Raw genomic sequence first — 23378 nt, 5'->3', positions numbered from 1 at the left:
AATTCCAGGGTCTTAAACTCAAATATTTGCAATAAATTCGTTTAAGATTTAGTTAAGTTTACTTGAATTATGAAGTGGCAGACTAGCACTGCTTTATGCCTCATATTTTATAGCCCAAATAAAAAAATTTGCTCTTATTTCTCGGAAATCCGCATGCCGACAAAGCTAGAAAGTTCTACTTTAATTTATTACCATATATACGATTTCACTGAACCCATAAATCACTTAAACCTATCGGCCATTGTCAAATTGAATTTTGGTGAAAGTCAGCAGTGGGCAAACCCTGACAAACCACTGTTTAGACAAATCAAACTGAAATAATCGCAATAATGAAACTTGAAATGTAATCAATTTTAGGCCGGATCTAGTTTAAAGTAGCCACAGTCGTGAATGAAGTATTAGTTTCCAAGTCGATCAGGTCACGCCCAATTATGCTTATTAAAAAATCAGTTATTGTAATGAGTTCCCCCAAAAATTTGGGTTCGTTGCTTCATCTCTCATAGCAGTCTCCGGAGGAATTTCGTTGAGTTGCAGCTTGGAGGTGATAAAATGATTGATATGAGTTTAAAATCATGTCGGGTTGACAATAAACGGTCAACAATTGCTCTAGTGTCTAGAACAACTGTTATTAGTTGTTGGAGATGATGCTATATTTCATGTTTATAGCCGAGGATGGCAAAGCGGTGCAAAAGCCGATTATTTTTCAATTTTTGTAGCCACCAGCCACAAATTAAGTGTAATCTCTTCTAAAGATTTATCTAAAATATGCAAATATCTGCCCCATTAGATAGTTTACGTAAGACCCTCAGCATCGTTACGAAAAGCAACGGTCAAAATAAAGACTAGTTTTTGTTATGTGTGCAAATATTTAAGTCGGCTTTATTGGATTATTTGGGTGTATTAAGTCGACTTGATATACGATTATTATATTTTTGACGGGTTTATGTTTTGACGTATTTAACCTACTTTCCGTTTGTTTGTTGCAAAACCGGGTATCACTTACTCGCACGCTGGAAGTGGAGTAATTATTGGGCTATAGGATGACGAAAAAATTACAGCCTTTTCCAAGAAAATTACAAGCTTGCCTAATTTTACTCGTGGATGAAATTTATGACCGCACGTTATTCTAGCTACAGCGGAACTTGCAACTTTTCACTGCTGTAAATTCACCCAACCTGTGATTATAAGACTTTAAAAGAAATCCAAACCAAGTGGTGATGGGAGCCATAAAATTGTGCCGGTAATAGCGAACAAGCGAAGAGAATCAGACTGATGAAGAACCGTTTTATCAAACTCTGGGAGAGTTTATGTATTAATATGTTAATTTTCATTGCCTAAAGACTTTTCTTACAATTGCTGTAATAATTTAATACAATGTAAACAAATAATGTACTAATTTATTGTGTTCGCAATTGTAATAATAATCCTAATTAATTCTTCGGGTATTGTTAGTTGGCTTTATTCTGCCTACGCTTGCTAAAGGCGGTTTTCTTAATATGTGCAGGCCATGAAGTGTAACATATTACTTGTATATAGACGCTAATATAAATTCTAACAGAACGTTGATTGCGATGTTAATCTAAGAAGTTTTGATTAACGCAAATTTGTACCAGAGCAGTGGAAACTCATTTCAAGAGTAGAATTGCCTCCTGATTCTGAATCCAAAGCCTGTTTTGCTCCATCAGGTCAAGACTCAACCATATTTGTAAAATTATTTTTGAGTGCACCGCATACATACTACATACTTTTAATTTTTTTTTTACATAACAACTATCAGAATAAAAACTCTAAAATACATCATTGAAAAAGCAACTAAATACCTAACCTTCTCAATAAACTACAGAGGTCGGCGGGAGAGCTAGTTTTTGGCCAGATATTTGAGAAAAATTGTAAAATTTTGAAAAACAAACATTTTTTGTCTAGAACGCCTAAATTGGTACTTTGGATATTTTAATATAATACGTAGTAATAAAGGTTTAGATCTCTGCTTTCTAACGCGTTGTTAAACATGATATTATCTCTTGTCATTTAAAAGTTAGGTACATGATAAATAATATGGAGTAATTTTTAGTAGAAACATCATAATATGTATTTTGTAAACTTCAGAAACTTTTGTTAAAATTGTTAGTAGTAAATAGTGTTTAGTTAAGTTCCGTGTTACTAAATGATTTTACTGGTCAGAATGAGAGAGCATCCAAAAAAAATTAAGCAGGAACTTTTAAAAAGTAAAAAAAAAAATTTTTAATTTTTAAGCAGTTGCATTGATTTTTTTATGAAATTGTCAATAAATAGCAAACAATTTTAATTTCTGATTTGTTTTTAATGTTTCTTACCTTGTAACTTCTAAACAATAAGAGATTCTTGAGTTAATATGGATAATTGCACCTAAAAATTATAATTAAAAACTAAGTTTTTGTAGGACATAACATCAGTTTTTCAAAAATATTATTGAAAGTACTAACGCTAGCGATGAGTTTTATAAATCGTCGGATAGGTCATTAAATTGGCTTTCAACACTGCCAAGAAATTCCATAACTATGCAACTTTTCAAGAAAAAGCGCAGAAAATAAATTTGTATAGGTACAGTAAAATCTAAAAAAAAAATATTTTTGAATTCGGACCTGCTAAACAAAACTGACATCAGATTCGTAATTAGGTCACTCCACTTCTTAACTACAAATTTGTCTTAAATTTCTTCATTAATTTAATGTGGACGCATCACAAAGAACTAGGTACTGAATTTCAGTTATTAAATTTGATTCTCCAGCATCTCTACGTTGATATCAAGATCAGATTAAACAATTTAATACCTAGAGGACTTTTTCCACAGCTTGTTAAATACCATCGTAGATCAGATCTGTATCAAAAAGCATTGTTTCGTAGCAATACGAATAAATACATCATTGCCTCTGGAGCGATCATTAAAAAGATCTAATGATAAATTTTCATCACTTTTGGATTAACAACCACAGTTTGTTCTTGTTACTTTATTCTTTTTATTAACAATAAGGCCGGATCCTCCTGCTTAGAAGTTACAGAACCACAACCTTTCGTAACAAAGACCAACCCTGCAGTAAATGCAATTTAAGGTGTGCATTTTAATAATCACCAAGTATGATCATGTGAGTTACAGTACAGCTTGGTGGTAATCCTTATTTGCGCAACTCTGGCGTCTGTTTTGTCACGAATTCATGATCGCATAACTTATAATGCAGCTCGGCATTCCACACGCTCATAATTCCTGGATTCAATTGCTTGTCTCTCCGTCGGGGTACATTTGTTATTTATTGAACTTCTCCTGTAAAATATCGTTTCCTCATCGACTACATCACCCAGATCGACTAATGACGAAAAAATCGATTATAAATCGTCAGAGTAACATCGAACAAAGAACATCAATCCTTAGCGGTGAAAATCAGGAACAGAAACAGGAGTCTTGAAGAACGCCGCTAAAAATCCACTTTATTATGGTAATGACTCATCCTGTATATTTATGTTTATGTAATTTATTGTTAGTTATTTAACAAGTACTGTTAGTTGCATCATGAACATTTTAACAGCCTATTATTGCAAGGGGTCGCAATAAACGTTTTACGGTTACCTGTTTATACGTAAGACACATTAAATACGCGCAACTTAAATTAAATTATTGCCTAATTAAAATTTTAAATCTGTAACACCTTGTCGGCTTTTTACAACTCCCAAATCACCTTAATTGATTACTAATATAAATTACGGTTAATTAAAGGAAATTTTGTTAACAGTTTTGTTGCATACAAGCTCTTCAATCCACCCAAATGTGTTCCTGAAATATTAAACATGTTTATGGACGGATTAATCGCTTTTTCTGGAAAGTAATTACAACAAACCGGACTTTTATGACGGGCCCCGCCAAGAATACAAAAATCGAGGCGCCGATTACCCAGCCGCGCTGCCTATCAAAGAATCCAAGTATCAATCAGAAGGTGTTAGATTTTTTCTAATCAATTTGAATAATTACACCGTTGTTTAACCTGTTTATGCAGGTCTTTCACGGAAAAACTTGCAAGGATATAAGTACAAAATTACTTTAATTATCTCCCTTCTGTGTATTTAACATCGACAATCATCCAGCATCAAGCATCTATTTATTCAATTATCAAGAAAACGCGCTTGTTCCCTCTTGAAACGACTTGAGGGTAATTATTCGGATTCGTAAGAAAACGTGAAATTAAAGACGTTTTGAGTACAAGGTCCTTTGTTTAAGTTTGCCCGAAGAGATGGAGGAATTACTGTGATTATTTTCTTCAATTATGTGTGGTTTATGAATGATTGGCGAATATGCGCCCTGCCCTCTTTCGAAGGTGAAGAGGAATTTTACTTAAAATCGATCACCTCTTTCGAGGTCATCCACGGCCCAGTGACTTGGTCAGTTTCTTCCCAGGATCCCGACCTCACGACCTGTACAGCTGTCGAAACTCGCACAATAATCGACACGCGAACTGACAACAAACATAAACTAGCGGGCAAAAGTTACGGACAATGGCGGGCATAAGAGATGATCTATTTTTTGTAATTTCAACATTTTCCTATTATGTTAAATTTTTGGTCTTTTTCAACTCTCTTTAGTTTCGCTCTTATATTCATAGGTTTTCTCGCTCTCAGGTTCTTTCCTAACTTCTCAAGCTATCATTATCTAAAAATTTTAAAATTGGATAACGTGAGAAAATTGAAACTTGAGGATTTTGAAACTTAGGAAACCAAGAGTTTTTTGTGCATCTCTGTAAAATTATTGTTTTCCACAAAACTTTTTTCAGTAAAATTTATAACATTTTACATTGTTCGAACTTAAAAATTGTACCCCATGTCTCTTGCTAATGTGAGCTCAAAATTACAATAAATTTGCAATGGTAAACGGGCCTTGGTGGAAGAAGAATAAAAATTTGAGTGAAAAACTCCGCAAAGATTAAACACGTTTCTTGTAATTGACTAGCAACAACAATTTACGAGCACAAGTGGGTTCTGTTAACAGTTAAACATTGAAATGTAAATATTTGAAATTAACATATCTACTCTCACTCGGATTTTTTTCGAATCATCCTCTAGGACATTAGAAATATTCTTCGATTACAGACGTGCGTGTTCAAGAAAATTACAACGAGCTACAACTATTTACTTGGAATAATATTCTGCTGTGGGCTTTGTCCTAGCGGCTTACAGTAGCGGAAGAAATTCTCAAGATGTTGATATTTTATTTGCTACCAGACAGCTACCGTTCCTCTCTTTCCTGGAAATTCTCAACCCATGTTAAAATGTCTCACTTTTTCTTTTAAATTTATTTATTCGCTCACGATTCTCGGAAAGTGTTAAATCGCAAAATTGCTGCAATCTCAGATAATATAACTTGAAATAATTTTCGTATTTATGTACTTACAAAAATTCTAGTCACGTCACTGTTCTCAGACTTTTGCAACAGGTGTCATGTTAAAGATTGGTAATTTTTAAAATCCACGCCTTCGAACATCTGGAATACTTTGAATGTGGAACATGATAAAGTTGTCAGTTTTTTTAAATTACTTCATTATGTTAATTGGCTTTGACAGTGTCGTAGCTACTGGTGAAACGCTTAATGAGGCTTAAGTAAATGTTAATTGATTGAAGACGAATCGTGGGACATGTGTCTTTGTTGTGTAATTTTAAAATATTGCCATTTTGTGGGTCTCCTTTGATCAGATTGCGATCTGAAGCCCATTAATTCTTTCAAGTCTGAGAGGTCCTTTTAGTGGAGATTTATTACCAGCACATCTGGGTTTGTTTAGAACCAATCAAAAGTTCAAGGATTTCGACGAGTGTTAAAGGGATCACTTCTAAGTAGTAGTGGTAGTTGTAGGGCCATGCTACATGCAAAAAAGTATCTAAAACGATCAAAGATTCGTTAAAATGTCTTAAATTTTGTGAACCTTAACAGGAACAGAAACACGAAATCAAAATTCTTTGTGTTTAGACACCCCAAAATGGCTGTTTAGCTCTGGATCTCTGGATAATAATAATTCGAAAAAAGTTTAAAAATTGATATGAAAAATACCAAATTTTTAGACAAAATTGTAGTATTTGTCTTTTTATAGTAACAAAAGTCAATTTTGTGCAAAGGATCTTCCAACGTATGGTAATATTGAATTAAAATTTCAAATAAACCGCCTTTTTTTCACCGAATTTAGTGATTTTTGCATTTATTCATCCCTGTGCCATCTATTCGAATCTAACTTCACAACTTACCGACAAAACAGGAACCTGTAAAACTTGCGCGCAAAGAAAATCGTTTTAACGGTCATCTTACCTCCGCGACAAAATCTAGTGCAACAATTTGTTATCATAAGCGATAAGTTTCGAGTTAATTAGATATAGGGACTTTACCCTGCAATATAATTCAGTGAAATTCGTGGAAATTTGCGCTGAGAAGTGTTGTTATCTATTCGAATCTCAAAAAGTTTTCAAATAACGATAAAGAACCGTCATTCGTACGTTAGTCGCGTATGAATTTTACCTTCCTGCCAGTTTAATCATCCTACATGTGGTGTTAGCCGGCTAATAGCAAGAACCAATTAATTAAAATCGTTAAGTTTACTTCATTAGTCAGTAATTATACAATAAAATGCATCCAGAAACACTCCAACTAATACAAATTCTAGAAAAGACTGTTTCTCCTGGTGAGTACCCAAAATGATCACTATTTGACAAGTTGCCATCATTCTATAGCCATTGCCATATAATCGCATGCATAGATATCATAAAGGGGGCTGTTTCTTAAAAGCCTCAACATGTTCTGTCCTTTCTTTAACATCAACATGAAGAACCAATTTGACATATTATGACGTTAATCGCCACCCCCATTTTCACGGTATTCTAACCGGAAACTTGATGATTCCCGCTCAATGACGAAACGTCGAGTCTCCACCAACATAAACATCTCGAAGGATCCGTAGAAAAGCTGTCGCTGATTCATTTTTTCGCATTTAGAAACATAACCTCACAATTTTCGAGGTCATTATCCTTAGTACTTTTCCGTTAATTGTCGATCGTTTCCAGATAAAAATGAATTGGAACAAGCGTCGAAATTTCTTGAGCAAGCGGCCCAGGCCAACATATTAGAATTCATCAAGACTTTGTCTGATATCTTGAGACATGGAAACAACAGTCCTGTGGCCCGTATGGCTGCAGGTTTACAACTTAAAAATCAACTCACGTCGAAAGATCCGAATATTAAGCAGGTGTGGCAACAACGGTGGCTGGCGGCCCCTGAGGACATCCGGACTTACGTCAAGAAAAATGTAATAAAGTCGAGTTTGTCATTGAAATTGTTATATTTGGTCTATAGGTTGTAGGTGCGTTAGGAACAGAAACAAATCGGCCTTCTTCAGCTGCACAATGCGTCGCATACATCGCAGTGACGGAATTACCCCATCACCAATGGCCCGATCTGATCGGGACTCTGGTGAACAACGTGGTGCAACCAAATTCCACAGAAATGCAAAAGGAGGCTACTCTAGAAACTATAGGCTACATCTGCCAAGAAATCGATTCTGATGTGTTGGTCACTCAATCAAACGACATTCTTACAGCCATTATCCATGGCATGCGTTCAACAGAACCCAGCAATCACGTTAGATTCGCTGCAACCCAAGCTCTTCTCAATTCATTAGAGTTCACTAAAGCTAACTTTGAACAAGCTACTGAAAGGAATTTTATTATGGAAGTAGTCTGTGAAGCTACACAGTCACCAGATACACAGATTAAAGTAGCAGCTCTGCAGTGCTTAGTTAAAATCATGTCTCTGTACTACCAATATATGGAACCTTACATGGGACAAGCTCTCTTTCCCATCACTTTAGAAGCAATGAAATCTGATAACGATGCTGTCGCGTTACAGGGTATTGAATTCTGGTCCAATGTTAGCGATGAAGAAGTAGACTTGGCTATTGAAGCTAACGAAGCGGCTGAAGCAGGACGACCGCCAACAAGGTAATTGTTATAATTACGATTTTTGGCACATCATGGAAAGTTTCCCCGAAAATTTAATTGTCTTCTGGGTTTCAATGTTGGCGATTACAACTTTTTATAACTTGGCAAGAGACCAACATTTTTTTAGACACGCGTGTACAATCGATATCAATATTTTATTACCTCTGTGGGAGGAACCATTCTATGATGTTAATGTTCAGTTTGATTGTTCCATTTTGCAACATTTACAAGTAAAATTGACCGTCAGCAAGTTCATATCTTATCAAAATTGTTTGTTTAGCGTGCTTGAGAACACAAAACCTTGTTTTTGGGTAATCAAGAGTATCCATGTTTTGATCATTTTTCCAACACGCGATAAAATGATACGCCTAAACCACGTTATTTGTTTTTTGAATTTATTCGGATTTAACAAATGCAAACTCAAAAGGAAAGAACCTTCAATTTTGTACAGACACGTGTTGGACCCGTTCCAATTTAAAAATTCTAGCAACTCATAGTTTGGGCGTTAATGTTTACGATGCTACAATATTCTCAGCATTTTTGCGTGGTAACTGAAGAATTTGCTGACTTCGGATTAAATTTGCGTTTTGTCAGTGCATTTAGCAGAACACTTCACTCTCTACATCAACAATGTGCCTCGATGTAGACTCATATATTCAGAAACAAATAATCGTAATAACGACAAATACTTTTTGTTACGTAAATTATGTTTTTATAGCTACCTTTGTCTCTTTTACGTAGTCGATGAATAGTGTCATTACACGGCTCTACTTACATAAATAATTTTAATAACGCAACCAAGTTCAAGTTCAAGTTTGGTTTTATAACATCAATGTATAAAAAGACATTTGTTACAAGAAGTTTGAGCGTAATTCGATCGATATGAGTGCTATACTTTTTATCCTAATGCAACGATATAAAAATAAAACCGGATACCTGACCTGACCTGAAACCTTATGAAACCTGACCATTTGTCAGGATCAAAATAACGCCAACTAATATGATTTGATAATTTATTGTGTTAACATTTCGAGATAAGTTGCGGTAAACATTTTGTTTTTCTCTTATCTGACTTCAGCGAAAACACAATTGTGTACATTATTTGAAGTAGCAACGTTTCCATGACTCGTTTCTCTTTCCAGAGTATCCAGACACTACGCCAAGGGTGCGCTCCAATTTATCGTGCCTATCCTTCTCCAGAAACTCACCAAACAGGAAGAACTCGATGACGAAGACGACTGGAATCCTAGCAAAGCAGCTGGTGTATGCTTGATGCTTTTAGCAACTTGTTGCGAAAATGAGATTGTCCCACACGTTCTCCCCTTCATCAAAGAAAATATCAAGTCTGAGAACTGGAGATTTAGAGATGCGTCTCTTATGGCTTTCGGGTCAATTTTGGGTGGATTGGACAATACAACTCTAAAGCCGTTGGTGGAACAAGCTATGCCGACGTTGATAGAACTTATGTATGATAATAGCGTGATCGTACGAGACACCGCAGCGTGGACTTTTGGCAGAATATGCGAAATCATTCCAGAAGCAGCAATCAACGAGAACTACCTCAAACCATTGCTGGAAAGTTTGGTCAACGGTTTGAAAGCGGAACCTCGCGTGGCTGCTAATGTTTGTTGGGCGTTTTCTGGGCTTGCGGAGGCGGCGTATGATGCGGCGGATACAAATGACGATACAGGAACTCCAGACACCTACATACTTTCTCAGTATTTTGAGTACATCGTTCAGAGACTGCTTGAAACCACCGACCGTCCAGATGGCGCGCAAGCAAATCTTCGACCAGCAGCCTATGAGGCTCTTATGGAAATGGTGAAGAACTCCCCGAAGGATTGTTATGTCACTGTCCAGAAGACCACGATGGTGATTTTGGAACGTTTACAACAAGTTCTACAGATGGAGACTCACATCACGAGTCATAGCGATCGTTCACAGTTCAACGATCTCCAGTCACTGTTGTGTGGTACTTTGCAGAGCGTGTTGAGGAAGGTAACACCAGAAGATGCTCCACAGATCTCCGACGCAATCATGACAGCTATGTTGACTATGTTCAATTCAAATTCCTGTAAAAGTGGAGGTGGGTACTGGAAAATTTTCCGGGTTAAAACGTCTGATAGGTGGTTTGTTAACAGGTGTTCAAGAGGATGCTTTGATGGCGGTGTCTACCCTTGTCGAGGTCCTCGGAGAAGGCTTTCTCAAATACATGGACGCCTTCAAACCCTTCCTGTATATTGGCCTGAAGAACCACCAAGAATACCAAGTCTGTGGTACCGCTGTAGGTCTAACCGGCGACATTTTCCGCGCTTTAAAACTAAAAGCTCTTCCATACTGCGATGAGATCATGACTTTGCTCTTGGAAAATCTCAGCGACCAGTCAGTCCATCGTAGCGTAAAACCCCAAATTCTTTCAGTTTTCGGCGACATTGTTTTAAGTATCGGTCCTGAGTTCAGAAAGTATCTAGACATCGTTCTGACTACTTTAGCTCAAGCTTCACAGGCCCAAGTAGACCGTAACGATTTCGATATGATTGATTATTTAAACGAACTGCGCGAAGGAGTCCTTGACGCTTACACGGGCATTATTCAAGGTCTTAAAGGCGATGGCCCTACACCAAGTCCGGATGTTATGATTTTAGAACCACAAATTCCTTTTATTGTCCAATTCATTACTGTGGTAGCGCAAGATACTATTCATTCAGATGCTACTGTTGCGGTGGCCGCAGGTTTAGTGGGAGATTTGTGTACGGCGTTTGGAGCACCTCTTCTTCAGTTGCTGGATCTCGAACCCATCAACGATATGCTGGCTCAAGGAAGGCGTAGCGGGACTAGCCGTACTAAGACTTTGGCCAACTGGGCGACGAAGGAGTTGCGGAAGTTGAAGGCAAACTCCACGGCCGCCGTCGCTAGTTGGTAAGTGGGAGTGATGATAGTAAGTGAGCAGAGCCATTGGACGCTGGTTTTAGTTTTAAATGGTTTTTTAATTTTATTGGGTGGGACGCTGATATTTTAATTTTTTGTTTGTAAATGTTTCTTTTTCGGCGCCAATGGGCCTGTTCGTGAACTTGTGTAAAGACTGCTTGAGTTTTCCGTAAATCAGTGTGCTGAGCGGAGTTTGACAGTGCTTTCGATGGTTTCAGATTTTCTTTGGCATGTTGTGGTTTAACAGAAGGAAATCTAACGAAGGTGTGGTCAACGGCATCGATATTGGATTCGCATTATACATAAACCAAATTTCTTACAGACTTTAATTTTCGTTTCGGTTCAGTCGGACCAGTTTTGTTCATCAGTCGACATCAGCGTTGTTTCTGGGGTGAAAGGGGCACAGAGCCCCAGAAGTGTTGATTCGTTGAGTAAAACTGGTCAGCTAGTTGACATGGTATTGTTCCCCAATACTTTCGGTTTTCGGGGTGCAGAGTGAGTGCTGATGCATATGGACTCTTGATAAACTGTGAGTGCTAAACGTAGCTGTGAACGCTTGTGAATAGTGTCTGAATCTTCGCCTGTTTCGTGAAAGGCGGTTAGCTCAAGACTGAAGAGTGAAGTGGTGTCTCCTCTATCACTTGTTGCGTCTTTTACGTTCGTCTTCACTTTAGTATTGTATTTTATTACAATAAAAGCATTTGTCTCTTTCACATATCGAATTAATCATAAGTAGTTATTTTTATATGGTCTTCATGACGGTTGCGCGCTTAGTACACTAAAACTGTTCGTTTCGAACGGTTTTAGTGTAGTCGGTGTGTAACGTCTTTGTTCAGAAAGAACAAAACGCGTTCCAATATAAACGTTTCGTCAATTTAACAAACGATGATTTCTCTGAATTTCTTAAAAGACTGCGATAATCAAAACCTGTCCATAGGAGCGCGTTCTGTTCTTTGCCGTAGTTAATTTTTTTTTTAAACAATTTCCAATTCACTGAATTCATACTCAGGAAATTTGAGAATAATAAATTTTGTGACTGGTATTTTTTATGGAAGATTTTTTGTGAGGCCTGATTGTGCCTTGCGTGGGTGGTTGTATGAAATTTTCGAGTTCTTCGTATAAGTCTCGCTGTAACGAAATACGAAAGTGCTTGAAAGGGAGGGTGGGTATCGCAACAAAGTAAACAAGAATCTGTGATTTGAGAAGGTTTCTGTAGTTGCCAAAACGAAAAGAAATTACAAATTAAATTCCATTAGTTTTTTAAATGCGTATAACGAAACCTTCTCAATGTTTTCGTAATTATAATTCTAGGATTATAATTATAAATTCCTTGTATGTGTGATATTTTTCCGTGGGCAATATTAAAATAAGCCGAATTTTTTTCTACAATTTTTCAGACTAGTCCAGTGAGAGACCTTCGTTGTTTTGGAAGGTACATTAGGGATGGGTTATTTTAAATATTGTCCGCGTCTGGGTTCAAAGGCTGTATGAAACACTTTGTATAGTATGTAAGTAGTGTGGTTGTTATTTTGTATGTAAGTTGTATGAAATTTTATTATGAACTAGCGTAAGAATTTCTACAGGCCTAAATTATTATTTATTGCCTCTAACTGTTTTAGATGCACCAACGCATTAGGTAATTTTAAAAAGCTCATTTTATACATTTGTTAAGCACTTTATTTGTGATTCCGATTTGATTTGATTCGCTGGACAAGTAAAGTGCCCGCTTCGAAAACAGTAATGGAAGTTCATGATCTTTTTAAAATTAAACCGCCAAAATTGTTTTCAATTGCAATTTTACGAATGTTCTTGTGGAAAAGTTGCGTTAAAATTAAATTGAAAGGTTTTGAGTGGAAATGTTTATGATTGCATATTTTATCGGTTGAATGTTTTGTTTTGATTGTGCCATGTTGATTGTTAAACTGTAAACACCCCAATGCACCGATGTTTGACAATTATTGTTTTACGTGTGTACTGAAGACTGAATTTTTAAGTAAATAGCGTAGTGAAGCTCAAATGCCGTATGAAAGTTGACGAATTATGCGGCTTATTCCAAATTCATATTGTTAAACACCGGTGGCTTTCTCTTCTTTTCCTTAAAATGTTACCATGTCTAGGGTGCCTATTGACCAATTCAAAATTGTATTAGGTTTTAATTTTGTTATGTTACATTTTCCAGCACGCCTTTTCAGTTAGAATATTTCACTATTTAAATTCCCTCCCAAAACTTGGGATCACTTCCCCTTGGGAATTTTGTAGTAGTACGGATAATAAATGTTTCCTTTCTTTAGAACTGTTTTCTTTATCCAAGCACCACCACGGTTACATTTCTTTTTCTCTCTAAAGCTCTAAGTTTCGTTAAGGTAAGACTTTTGCAATAAGGGATGCGTATGTGTTGTGCTGCCTTTTCACTATTAATCCTGTGAAATTTATATCATTAGTGATTGATTTCAGGCAGGTGGGAAATAATCTCATAAGCATCCCTACTATGGCTTCATAAATCCAGAAGTGGGCTCAGTATTACGCAAAATGGATCACAAAGAACACGACAATGTAAGTTCCTTTTGCAATCTATTCCCCTGTCTAACACTTTGTCTCAAATTCTTCTTGATTTTGTCACAATTCACGATTCTTCCTTGCAGGAACGCCTCGACTTGGACGATCTCTTACCACAAGTGGGCGAATTCGGTCGCTACCAAAAACTCATGCTCTGGTTCGTGTGCCTTCCCGCTTGTTTTCCTTGTGGATTTTGCGCCTTCAACCAACTTTTCATGACTGAAACTCCCGACCACTGGTGCAAAACCCCTCAAGTGCTGAATTTTACCAAAGAACAGCTCAGAAACATCTTCATTCCAAAACACAACAAGACGTTCTCAAGGTGTATGATTTACTCTTTCAACTGGACGGATTTCGAAGAAGTTAACGGTTCTTGGCCGACAGAAGAGTGCTCGGATGGTTGGGAGTTTGAAGGCTCTGTTTCAAGCATTGTCACGGAAGTACGTATTTTACACTCTGTACTGTTTCTACAGTGTGATTGCAGTTTGAGCTCGTGTGTGATAAAAGTATATACCCTACTTTGGGATTGGTGGCTTTAAATCTGGGCGGTCCTGTGGGGGTGTATTACTTTGGTTGTCTCAACGACAGTATTGGGAGAAAGAAAACGTTTTTTGTGTGTCTAACGACTTTGCTTGTGGGTAGTGTTTTGACAGCGGTGGCGCAGAACTTTTGGTGGTGGGCTGCTAGTAGAACCATCGTTGGATTTACTATTCCTGCCATCTATCAAATTCCTTTCATCATTTGTGAGTGTTTCCGTGTAGTTAACAATGATGACTCTTCTTTTGTAGCTCTGGAACTTGTCGGTCCCAACTACCGATCTTTCGTCACAGTCATGATCTGTTTATTCTACACTCTGGGGCTATTAATTTTGGCAGGAATAACATATCTAGTGCACGATTGGGTCGATTTAGCCCTAGTCACATCCCTTCCATTTACTTTTTATTACTTCTATTGGTTTGTTCTCCCAGAAAGCCCTCGCTGGTTGCTCGCGAAGGGAAGATTCGAAGAAGCAGCTACAATTTTAGAAACTTTAGCCCGAATTAACAAAAAGGAGCTTCCCCCAAGTTTCAAACAACAACTCAAACAGAAAATGTTTTGTAGAAGAACAGCAAGCGAAGAAGAACGGTACAGTAAATCTCCACGCTGCACGGAATTGTGCGCCACCCCCAATATGAGACTCAAAACTATACTCATCACTCTGAATTGGTTTGCTAACGAAGTTGTGTACGTTGGTTTGAGCTACTACGGTCCATCCGTGGGTAGTGATGAAAGCATGAGCTTTTTTCTTTCTTCAGCTATAGAGATCCCTAGTTATTTAGTCTGTTGGTTAATGATGGATCGATGGGGGCGACGTTGGCCGATGTGTTTATGTATGATTGTTAGCGGGATTTTTTGTATTGGTACTATTTTAATACCACCAGGTATTCTCCCCACACTTTAGTCTCCAATAATCAACATAATTTGTAGAGTCGGTTGGGTTACTTCTGGTATTTTTCTTGCTAGCAAAGTCAGCTATCGCAGCTTCATTTCTCATAATTTACCCGTTTGCTGGGGAGTTGTTTCCGACACAGTTACGAGGCGTTGGAATTGGAGTCTCTGCCTACATTGGGGGCCTGGGTCGAATTATAATTCCGTTTATCACATTTTTGGTGAGTTAAAACGGTGAGTTGACTAGAAACAATTTGAATTTCAGGGCTCTGAAGTTATTGTGCTGCCTTTGTTGATAATGGGAATCATTTCTGTGGTCGGTGGCTTTATTGGACTACGGCTACCGGAAACTTTACACCATCGGCTTCCTCAGACATTAGAGGAAGGTGAAGAATTTGGAAAAGATTTTTCTATGAAGGATTGCATGAGGTGCATCCCTTTGAAGTGAGTTGAGAAAGTGATTCTAATGGTATTTTTTTCCGCATTACACTTAGATTAAATCATAAATATCTGGGATTCACAGATTTTGTCTCTTTGAGCAAATTTGACGTTAAATGAACGATGAGTTGGCGTGTGTCAGCGCTCGGTTTAGTAATTTTTCATTTATCACCTTGTAAATCCCGGAAAGTTTGAATAATCACAATCTTTTTTATTGGAAGTGGACTAAAAATCTGCCTTGGTTTTGATTTCAGACCAGAAGGCCCCGCAACTGGGGAGGTCTTGGAACTTGAGCCTATGACGTCAGAAGCCCAAGAAGACACCCCTTTGGCCCGCCCCATTCTCCGAAGAATTTCAGTTCAAAGGCTTGCACGTCAAACAAGTGTTATGGACACACCCAAAGGTGCCGATGGCAGCATGAACATTACAAACTGGTTTTAACTTATAATTTTTGGCATTATATTTAATTTGTAAACAATTTTGTAAAATAAACCCTGGATATTGTTTTCCTGCTAAAAAGTGTATTCAATAGCTTAATTTTGTTACCCCTAACCGAACAAATTTGAATTAAATTTTGACGCCATTTGGCGCCCAGTGAACGCATTTTATTGGACAGCCTGTATAGTTCGAATTGTCAAAGTTGTCAAATTCATGTTATCACGTCAAGTGCATAATTTTACATTGTTACAAATACAGAGTTTCAATAAAAATAATTGTGGTAGGAAATAATTAGTTGTGTTTTGTTAATCCGTGCGTTTATTTAATGAAAATGTGATTTTAATGAGTAACACAAGGCAAGGTAAGAGCGTTACTTAACCTACGAAACGATGCACTTCAGATGATTTATTTTTGAACAGACGACCTCCAAGCCCAACCCTTGCATATTTCTCGGGTGTAGACATTAGGATTGTCGAAACTACAACAATTTGTAGACCAAAATAAAGCGTGAGTAATTAGTCACAATTTTGTTTACCAAGTTATTTGTTTACAACTGTGGAGTACTTCTAAGTGTTTTGATTGCACTCGTGTTTTCCAAACGTATCTTTTTCTGATTAGAATCTCTCAATTTCCAATTTTAGCCGCCTTATTTTTGTTTAGACATTATGAGAAGATGAACCCAGATGAATATGATTTCCGCCGACACATGCCCAAAGACTCCGCCAATGAAGCCTTAGATCTAATTAAAGGACTTGAAGACCGAACTTTGAACCGCATAAAGAAAAACAAAAAGACTAAAGAAAGCGTAGAAATTTATGCTGAAGATGAACTTGTTAGAAAGAAGTATTATGATGAAATGCGTTGTGAAATGCCAGGCCAGCCTAGGTCTACTTTTCTCATGGTTTTCAGTCCTGATGGATCAAAAGTTGCCTCCACTCATGGCAACCATAATATTTACGTTACTGATATTAAAAGCGGCAAAAACATAAAAACCTTGACTGGCCACCCTAGGACTCCTTGGTGCATTGCTTTTCATCCCACTTCTAACCAGATCGTCGCATCGGGATGCTTGGGGGGTGAAGTACGAATTTGGGACTTGAGTGTAAGAAATTCACTGTTCAATTCTTTCAAATTACCTCTTCTTCTGTAGGGCGGTAGTGAAGTGTGGACTGCTGGAAACCAGTCAGTCATTGCATCTATAGCTTTCCACCCCAATGATAGAGTCTTGGTCATAGCAACGTACAATGAACTATACTTTTGGGACTGGAGCTTACCTGAGCCCTTCGTTCAGGTCGCCACAGCAAACCCTAAAGAAAAAGTACAACACACTATTTTTTTCCAATCTGTTTTTAACCCAAGCAATTTCAGATCAGATATGTAGCTTTTGATAAATTGGGGCACAAACTCATAACAGGCATTGCTAACAGCCCCCAAACTAGGTGGGAAAGAGTGAGGGCTCCTGTGCCGGTGCCACGTCAAGCTGAAAGATCTGCTAGCCCATACAGGCTAAGAATAACACCACGTTTGGTCACCACAACGACGCCACAAGAAAGAACAAACATCGACTTGGGAATGCGGAATGTATGTTTGTTTACATTGATAATATTTTCTTAATTTGTTGTTTCAGGGATCCCAAATCAGCGCTGAAGTTACAAGAGAGGTCCTGTCGAGCGTTCCTGAGCGAGAAAGACGGATTACTGCTTCGTATCGGAATCTTCTGAGGGAGTACGAGCAGCTAGTGCAGCGATATTTGAAAATTTACAAACCGCCGACAATGGTAAGTAAACATGAGGTGTTATTTTACGGGATCACAATATTAGTTTTGGCAACGACGAAATATTAAATTCCGCGAATAATTCTACGATATTTTAACGCTTTCTTTATTGTTTAGATCGATCGAGGCACCGACCCGATGGAGCCCAACGCTGCAAACACAAACGCCACTCAAGTCCCTGAGCCTCAACCGAGCACTTCAAGAATGAGCTCAAATCAAAACAATCAAACCGACCCTCAACCGTCAACTTCCCAAAATTACAGCTCATCCCTAGTCATGCCTAGCCGAATTTTAGCAATGAAAAAACAACCAACGGAAGCACAGGGAACCCAAACTTCAGACTCTAGAAAACACAAATCGTCCGAAAACACGCAGGAATCAACTCAAGAAAAACGAAGCAAATGCGAGGATTCAAATAGTTCTCATACAGAAACAGCGACTCAGACTCAGAGTCCCAGAAAAGTTCTTGTTATAAATGAGAGAAGTCAACCGGAACCGTCAACTAGCGCGGCAGCGGAGAAGCCGCGTGGGTCCGGAGTGAGGATATTGTGTCCCAAGACTTTGAAAAGGAAGTTTTCTAATAGCGAACTCGACGCTGGGGGCTCAAGTACTGAACCTCAGCCGAGCACGAGTAGAGGTTTGAGTAGTACCGAGGATATTCTTTCTAATATTCGACCTCTAGCTGAGGAGGTCAGAAATCGGTTTCTGCCTATAATTAAGTCTCTTCCGGCGTGTGATAGACCCAAGTTAATCAGGTACGTAGTTTGTATGCTTCCCGATTCGTGAGCTATTTTTGTGGTTTCAGGCGATTTGAGAACAGTAGAGCCCACGAAAGGTTAAAATTTCGACAAATGTGTCCCACTTTTTTGAAGAAACCAAACAGAAGACCAGTACTGGACACCTCCTCAGACAGCAGTAGCTCCGATGATGAACGCAGCGCTTTAAGAACGCGCTTACCGGAAGTCAAAACCCCCGCAAATCAAAATAGTAACGCCACTGAGCCAGAGCCCGAATCTGTACAAACCAATCCAGTTGCATCATCAAGCAACGCACTCGCTTCGACATCATCCAACCTAACAAACATCAGTGGCGTTAGAAACTTTATCATGGAATTAGAACAACTGTTAATGACCATTTTACTAACAGAAGTAGAAAGTGGGGACAACCAACAACCCGGGACTTCTATCACAGAACGTCAAACTCCCATCGCTAATCCTAGTCCCATTGACTTAAGTAACTCATCACCTCCAGTTGCCGTAAATGCAGAAGAACAGAATCCTACTCTCCGCTCTTCTCCCGTTTCGATTTCGGCAGCAAACCGCGATCAAGACTTGATTAGACCTAATGCAGTCACAGTGGAAAATAGCATATTTCGTAGATTAATCCAAAGGCATGAAAGTCAAGAGCCGTCGGAACCAAGGACTCCCACTTCGAACTCTGATGAGACATCGCGTAGTAGTCCTGTTGGGAGCAGCAGTGGGATTAATCCCAGGACAAGTTCTCCGATTTATAGCAGGTTTAACCCAAGGAGACGCTTACCGGCGCATCGGATATCGGCGTTCATGCCCACGAGAGTGCATTATAATCGCGCGACGTTGAGGTGTAGAAGAGGTTCTCCTTTTAGGCTGGGTATGTCGATGCAACACAACCGTTTAGTATTAATGATCACCTTTTTTAGCCCCTAGAGTATCGAGCATGAACACGTTTCCCATAGACGAACTGATAAACTACTCCGAGCGCCCAAACGCTGAAGACAACGTTCCCCAAGATAACCAACCTCCGAACCAAAACTGCCAGGAACCCCCTCAAGAACCATCTTTTGTGAATTTGGGTAATATGTACTCAAATATCGTCCAAGGGCTAGAATCTACCCTTAACGATGTGAGAAACTTCAGATCTAATACTCGCCCTACTGAAACATCAGATATGTTGAGTAGTTTTTCCGAAAGTCTGGAAAACATAATGAACCAATCTGATACGATTTTGAGGAATCTTGGCGGTTCCATGTCAATGCTACCGAATTACTCCGATGAAAATCGTCGACGTGAATCCAGCGAACCTCGCGTAAGTTTTAACGACCAAAATTTCTACATCCGTAGTAATTCACCGCATGAGGCCTCCACAAGTAATGACCGGGTGGGGGAGACGTTACCAGAAGGGAGGAGTGTGGTGGAATCTGATCATAATTACCCCAGAGTTCCTGAAAATGCTCAGTCGCAAGGCAGCAGCGAAAACATGTCACCATTGATGACTTCACTACACATGACCATCACGTACATACAGAGACAAGCGAGACTGTTGAGACACCAAGTTGAGAGTATTGAACGTATAGATCGGACGATGTTTGAGGTGGAACAGTTGCAGTTGATCCGACAACTGATTACAGAATTTTTGAGATACATGAGGTCTTTAACTGGGGAAAGTCGCAGCACTGGAATGTCTAGCGTTAGACAGATGATGGCGGGGACTAGAATCAGCGACTCGAGTCCTTACGACTCACAGTCTGAAGAACCAACGACTCAACAAAATCCGCAACCAACCACATCAACCCCTAGTACATCAACTGAGCCAACTCAGCCGAGACCGCGAAGTTCCGGGAGAAAAACGTACCCACCATCCCGACTTTTTCGACTACAACGTCACAACCGCCGTTCTTTGTTTTTCTTTCCTAGAAGATACACAGGGAGACCTGACCGTGGCATGAAACATAGCGGTCCTTGCAGAAATGCGCCCTCAAGGGCCAGTACAGAAAGCAACAGCCCTCTTCGTCACCTTTCTAGCTACTCTCTCATTAACTCGTCTAGTTTAAATTTGATGACGCGTAGACTCGAACACTTGCTCACTGAACAAACGCGTCTCATTACAAGACCTCAAGAAACAAATCAACAAACGAACCGCTCAACTGTTGCCACAGAATTAGGCGAACGAATCTTATCAATTCGATTGAATGATTGTATCAATCGCATGAATAGAATCATGGGTAATGGAATTGATAATCGTTTTAGAAGTACAAGATCTGAGCCGGTCGTGGTAACGCAAGATGGCGCATCGAGGTTCGGTGCACGACATTTTCTCAGTCTGATAGTGGATGGAATGAGCAAACACATTGAGGAACTTGGAGGAGCTAACATCTCGCAAACTCTTCGGGGACAGATACATAACGTGCTTGCGATGGCTCTTCTACTTTCCGAGCTCTTGCTTTTGCAATTAGTTGACTCGATTCCGTCTCCCGCTGGGATGAATTTAGATGTAGAAAGAGAGTCTCTGACGACAAGAATTGATCAGATGTGTGGTCAAATGCTGCAGAATCGCTTTAGCAGCCACTCGCACCAGCTCACGAGGAGTTTACAACATATGAGGTTGACAATGAGACGTGCTTATAGGGCGCTGGGTCAGACTTACAACGCTAGAAGAAACGCTATGTTGCCGAACCGACCTGATACCAACAGGAGACAGTTGCTGAACAGATATTTAAGGAATATCAATATGAGGCGTCATTCTCAGAATCTCCTGACAGATCCCACGACTTCTTCAAGCGATACAAATCCGACAAGAGATCCTCCGGTGAATCCGGAGAACAGCGCTAGCGATAATATGACGCGTAATTGGAGTCTACGCGATTTAATAATGCGGTACTCTGATAATACCGGGGAAGACGAAGACGTGGCGAGTTCGAACTCAAATCAAGATACTCAAGAACGTAGTCAGAGGTTCGAGAATGTGAGTAGCAACAACAGTGACGACAACGACGACGAATCGGAATGGTACGTGAATAGTAATTCCAGAAGCACTAATTTGTACCGAACAAACAATGTTAATTTGGTTCATAACAACAACGAGGAAGCTAGTTCAAGTTCAAATCCTGCACGGCCTTGGAATGTACCATCAGTACAAGTGAATGATGTTCCGATTTCTGAGCAGCCGTCGCTGTTCCATCATCGGATAATGACGCATCGACAGAGACTCGCAGAGAGGGTGTCTGAATTGAGGACTTTTCCACAAATGAGTGGATTGAGACCGAGATTCTTGCATCCTTTGTATGCGAGTGTTAACCCTTTTGACGCTGATCTTGACGACCCTCAAAGAGAAGCCAGCTACGACTGTGATATGATTACGACTCCGAATCATCGGATCCAAGTCTGGGATATTTCTTCAGGAAATATTCCTGTTATCAATAATCGTACGTTTATAAAATGTAATTTGAAACAACGTTAATTTCTCTATTTTCAGCGTTGAAAAACATTATAGTCAGCGAGTGCAAAATCCACAACGATGCGAGCGTGGACATCGCTAAAGATGGGACCATTTTAGTGACCTTACTTCCATCTGGTGGTTACTTGAACGTAACGAACAAGCTAGGTACTGAGTTCTTTTGATTATACTGTAGTTTTTACGTTGTCTTTACAGGTGTATACAGTTTAAAATGGGACACTTTGGGTCAGTGTTTGTACACTACCAGCTTTGAGCAAAACGCGGTTTCGGTAGCATTGTCACCCTTGAGTAGACACCTAGTCGTTGGTTTAGCGTCTAGAAGAGTTTCCATTGTACCAAGCGACAGGTGGACAATGGCTAGAATCTTTATCATAGATCAGAAGAATGTTCCAGGAGATCGCTTGCCAGTTTTGCGGGAATTAGGTCAAAATAGAGATAGTAGAGCCACTAACTATAAGAGTGTAAACTGTATTCGATGGTTGCCGACTTCAGGTCAAGGACTCATATATGCGACAAATACTGGACAGTTAGTTATTCTTACGTAAGTTTGCATGAATCTAGAGTGGGTTGATTGAGACGTAACTTAGCTTTTTTTTGGTTGTAAATTTTTATGAGTGAGTGATTGGTGTAAATATTCATATTTGAACACGTCTTGTCTAGATTTGTAGATTGAATAATTAGGGAATATTTATTGGTGAAATCAATTGAATTTTTTAATCAAAATGTATTCTTAGACAGGTACAAAGTTGGTCCAATTATCTCACTCTATGCTATTTATACACCTCGATTTTAATATGTTCTTTAAAATATGATTACTAGATTTATACAAACTTTTAATTTGATGTTGCTTTTCAATTTCAATTTCAATCATGTATGTGAAATTGTACCCCTTTTTTGAAGCAATCATAATAATAATGTAATTTTCTAATTTAAATACTTAACGTGATATTTATTTCTAGTGATATGACTCCTTCTTTTATGCTAGATGAGGATAGTTTTATGGAATTCTATTTTGTATACATTTTTCAGTCTCTTGTTGATGAATCACCACTTTTTATCATTAAATTAACTTTGTAATTTGAACGAGTTGAGTATGATGGCAAGTTATTAATTTTTTGTGTAAGTTTACAGATTTTCTTTGAATTTTTTAATGATAAAATTTGGATTTTTGCACGGAAGTGTTGTATTTGTACATACTGTATTGTAACGTTGGTGATCAAGTACCTTTTTAAGAAATAATATAGATATGAAATATGTATTGTTTTTAATAAACAGTAGCCCGTAAACTCCTGCCTCTGGTCTTTTTTTACCCATCATATTTATCTAAAAAAAAAATATTTTTTTTTATAGATAGTAATCAAATGATATCTCATGATATAAAAGTTTTCGTCTTAACATCGTCAATTTAATTTTAGCGTTTTTCTACTCATGCTTAATCCATCACATTTTTGTCGTTTTGACATTTTCAGAAATGTGAGCATGGGGTGACCAAGCCCTGACACTTCATACACGCTTGTTGGGATTTAATTTAAAAATTAAATAACTGTGGTTATTAGCATTGTAGATTAATCTAAACGATGTATATCGAATTAGAAGTCTATGTAAA

General features: G+C 38.5%; 3 protein-coding genes across 5 annotated transcripts; all 3 read left to right on the top strand.

The window, feature by feature from the left end:
* The first annotated feature begins 6318 nt into the window (after positions 1–6318).
* Fs(2)Ket (Importin subunit beta Fs(2)Ket) lies at positions 6319–13472 on the top strand. Of its 3 annotated transcripts, none has more exons than XM_088035446.1 (6): positions 6319–6686; positions 7066–7307; positions 7355–7998; positions 9141–10084; positions 10140–10917; positions 13381–13472. In XM_088035446.1, the coding sequence occupies exons 1-6, from the start codon at positions 6632–6634 to the stop codon at positions 13424–13426; spliced, it is 2709 nt and encodes a 902-aa protein (XP_087891572.1). In that variant the 5' UTR covers positions 6319–6631; the 3' UTR covers positions 13427–13472. The 3 variants fall into 3 exon arrangements, with proteins under 3 accessions (XP_087891572.1, XP_087891571.1, XP_087891573.1); XM_088035445.1 differs by having other exon boundaries at positions 10125–10917; XM_088035447.1 differs by lacking the exon at positions 13381–13472 and adding an exon at positions 11145–13219 and having other exon boundaries at positions 6320–6686; positions 10125–10917.
* CarT (Carcinine transporter) lies at positions 13388–15867 on the top strand. The gene is made up of 7 exons (XM_088035448.1): positions 13388–13479; positions 13569–13922; positions 13967–14225; positions 14271–14903; positions 14950–15131; positions 15176–15354; positions 15603–15867. Exons 1-7 carry the CDS (start codon positions 13456–13458, stop codon positions 15787–15789), a joined length of 1818 nt encoding a protein of 605 aa, XP_087891574.1. The 5' UTR covers positions 13388–13455; the 3' UTR covers positions 15790–15867.
* Positions 15868–15975: 108 nt separating this feature from the next.
* LOC148175136 (uncharacterized) lies at positions 15976–23048 on the top strand. The gene is made up of 11 exons (XM_088036088.1): positions 15976–16147; positions 16206–16293; positions 16447–16888; positions 16937–17104; positions 17155–17367; positions 17414–17563; positions 17678–18315; positions 18366–19189; positions 19239–21740; positions 21791–21919; positions 21968–23048. The coding sequence occupies exons 3-11, from the start codon at positions 16460–16462 to the stop codon at positions 22315–22317; spliced, it is 5403 nt and encodes a 1800-aa protein (XP_087892214.1). The 5' UTR covers positions 15976–16147; positions 16206–16293; positions 16447–16459; the 3' UTR covers positions 22318–23048.
* The last annotated feature ends 330 nt before the right edge of the window (positions 23049–23378 follow it).

Source organism: Gnatocerus cornutus, chromosome 5, assembly GCF_029298725.1.
Source record: "Gnatocerus cornutus isolate USDA-ARS CGAHR chromosome 5, icGnaCorn1.1, whole genome shotgun sequence".
Lineage (NCBI taxonomy): Eukaryota > Metazoa > Arthropoda > Insecta > Coleoptera > Tenebrionidae > Gnatocerus > Gnatocerus cornutus.
This window is presented reverse-complemented; position numbering and strand designations above follow the sequence as displayed.

Coding starts and splice junctions, on each gene's coding strand:
- LOC148175136 (XM_088036088.1), top strand. CDS start 16,460: ATGAACCCAGATGAATATGATTTCCGCCGACACATGCCCAAAGACTCC. Junction 17,368..17,413: donor TCGACTTGGGAATGCGGAAT/GTATGTTTGTTT, acceptor TTGTTGTTTCAG/GGATCCCAAATCAGCGCTGA. Junction 21,741..21,790: donor TATTCCTGTTATCAATAATC/GTACGTTTATAA, acceptor CTCTATTTTCAG/CGTTGAAAAACATTATAGTC.
- CarT (XM_088035448.1), top strand. CDS start 13,456: ATGGATCACAAAGAACACGACAAT. Junction 14,226..14,270: donor TCAAATTCCTTTCATCATTT/GTGAGTGTTTCC, acceptor CTTCTTTTGTAG/CTCTGGAACTTGTCGGTCCC. Junction 14,904..14,949: donor TACTATTTTAATACCACCAG/GTATTCTCCCCA, acceptor CATAATTTGTAG/AGTCGGTTGGGTTACTTCTG.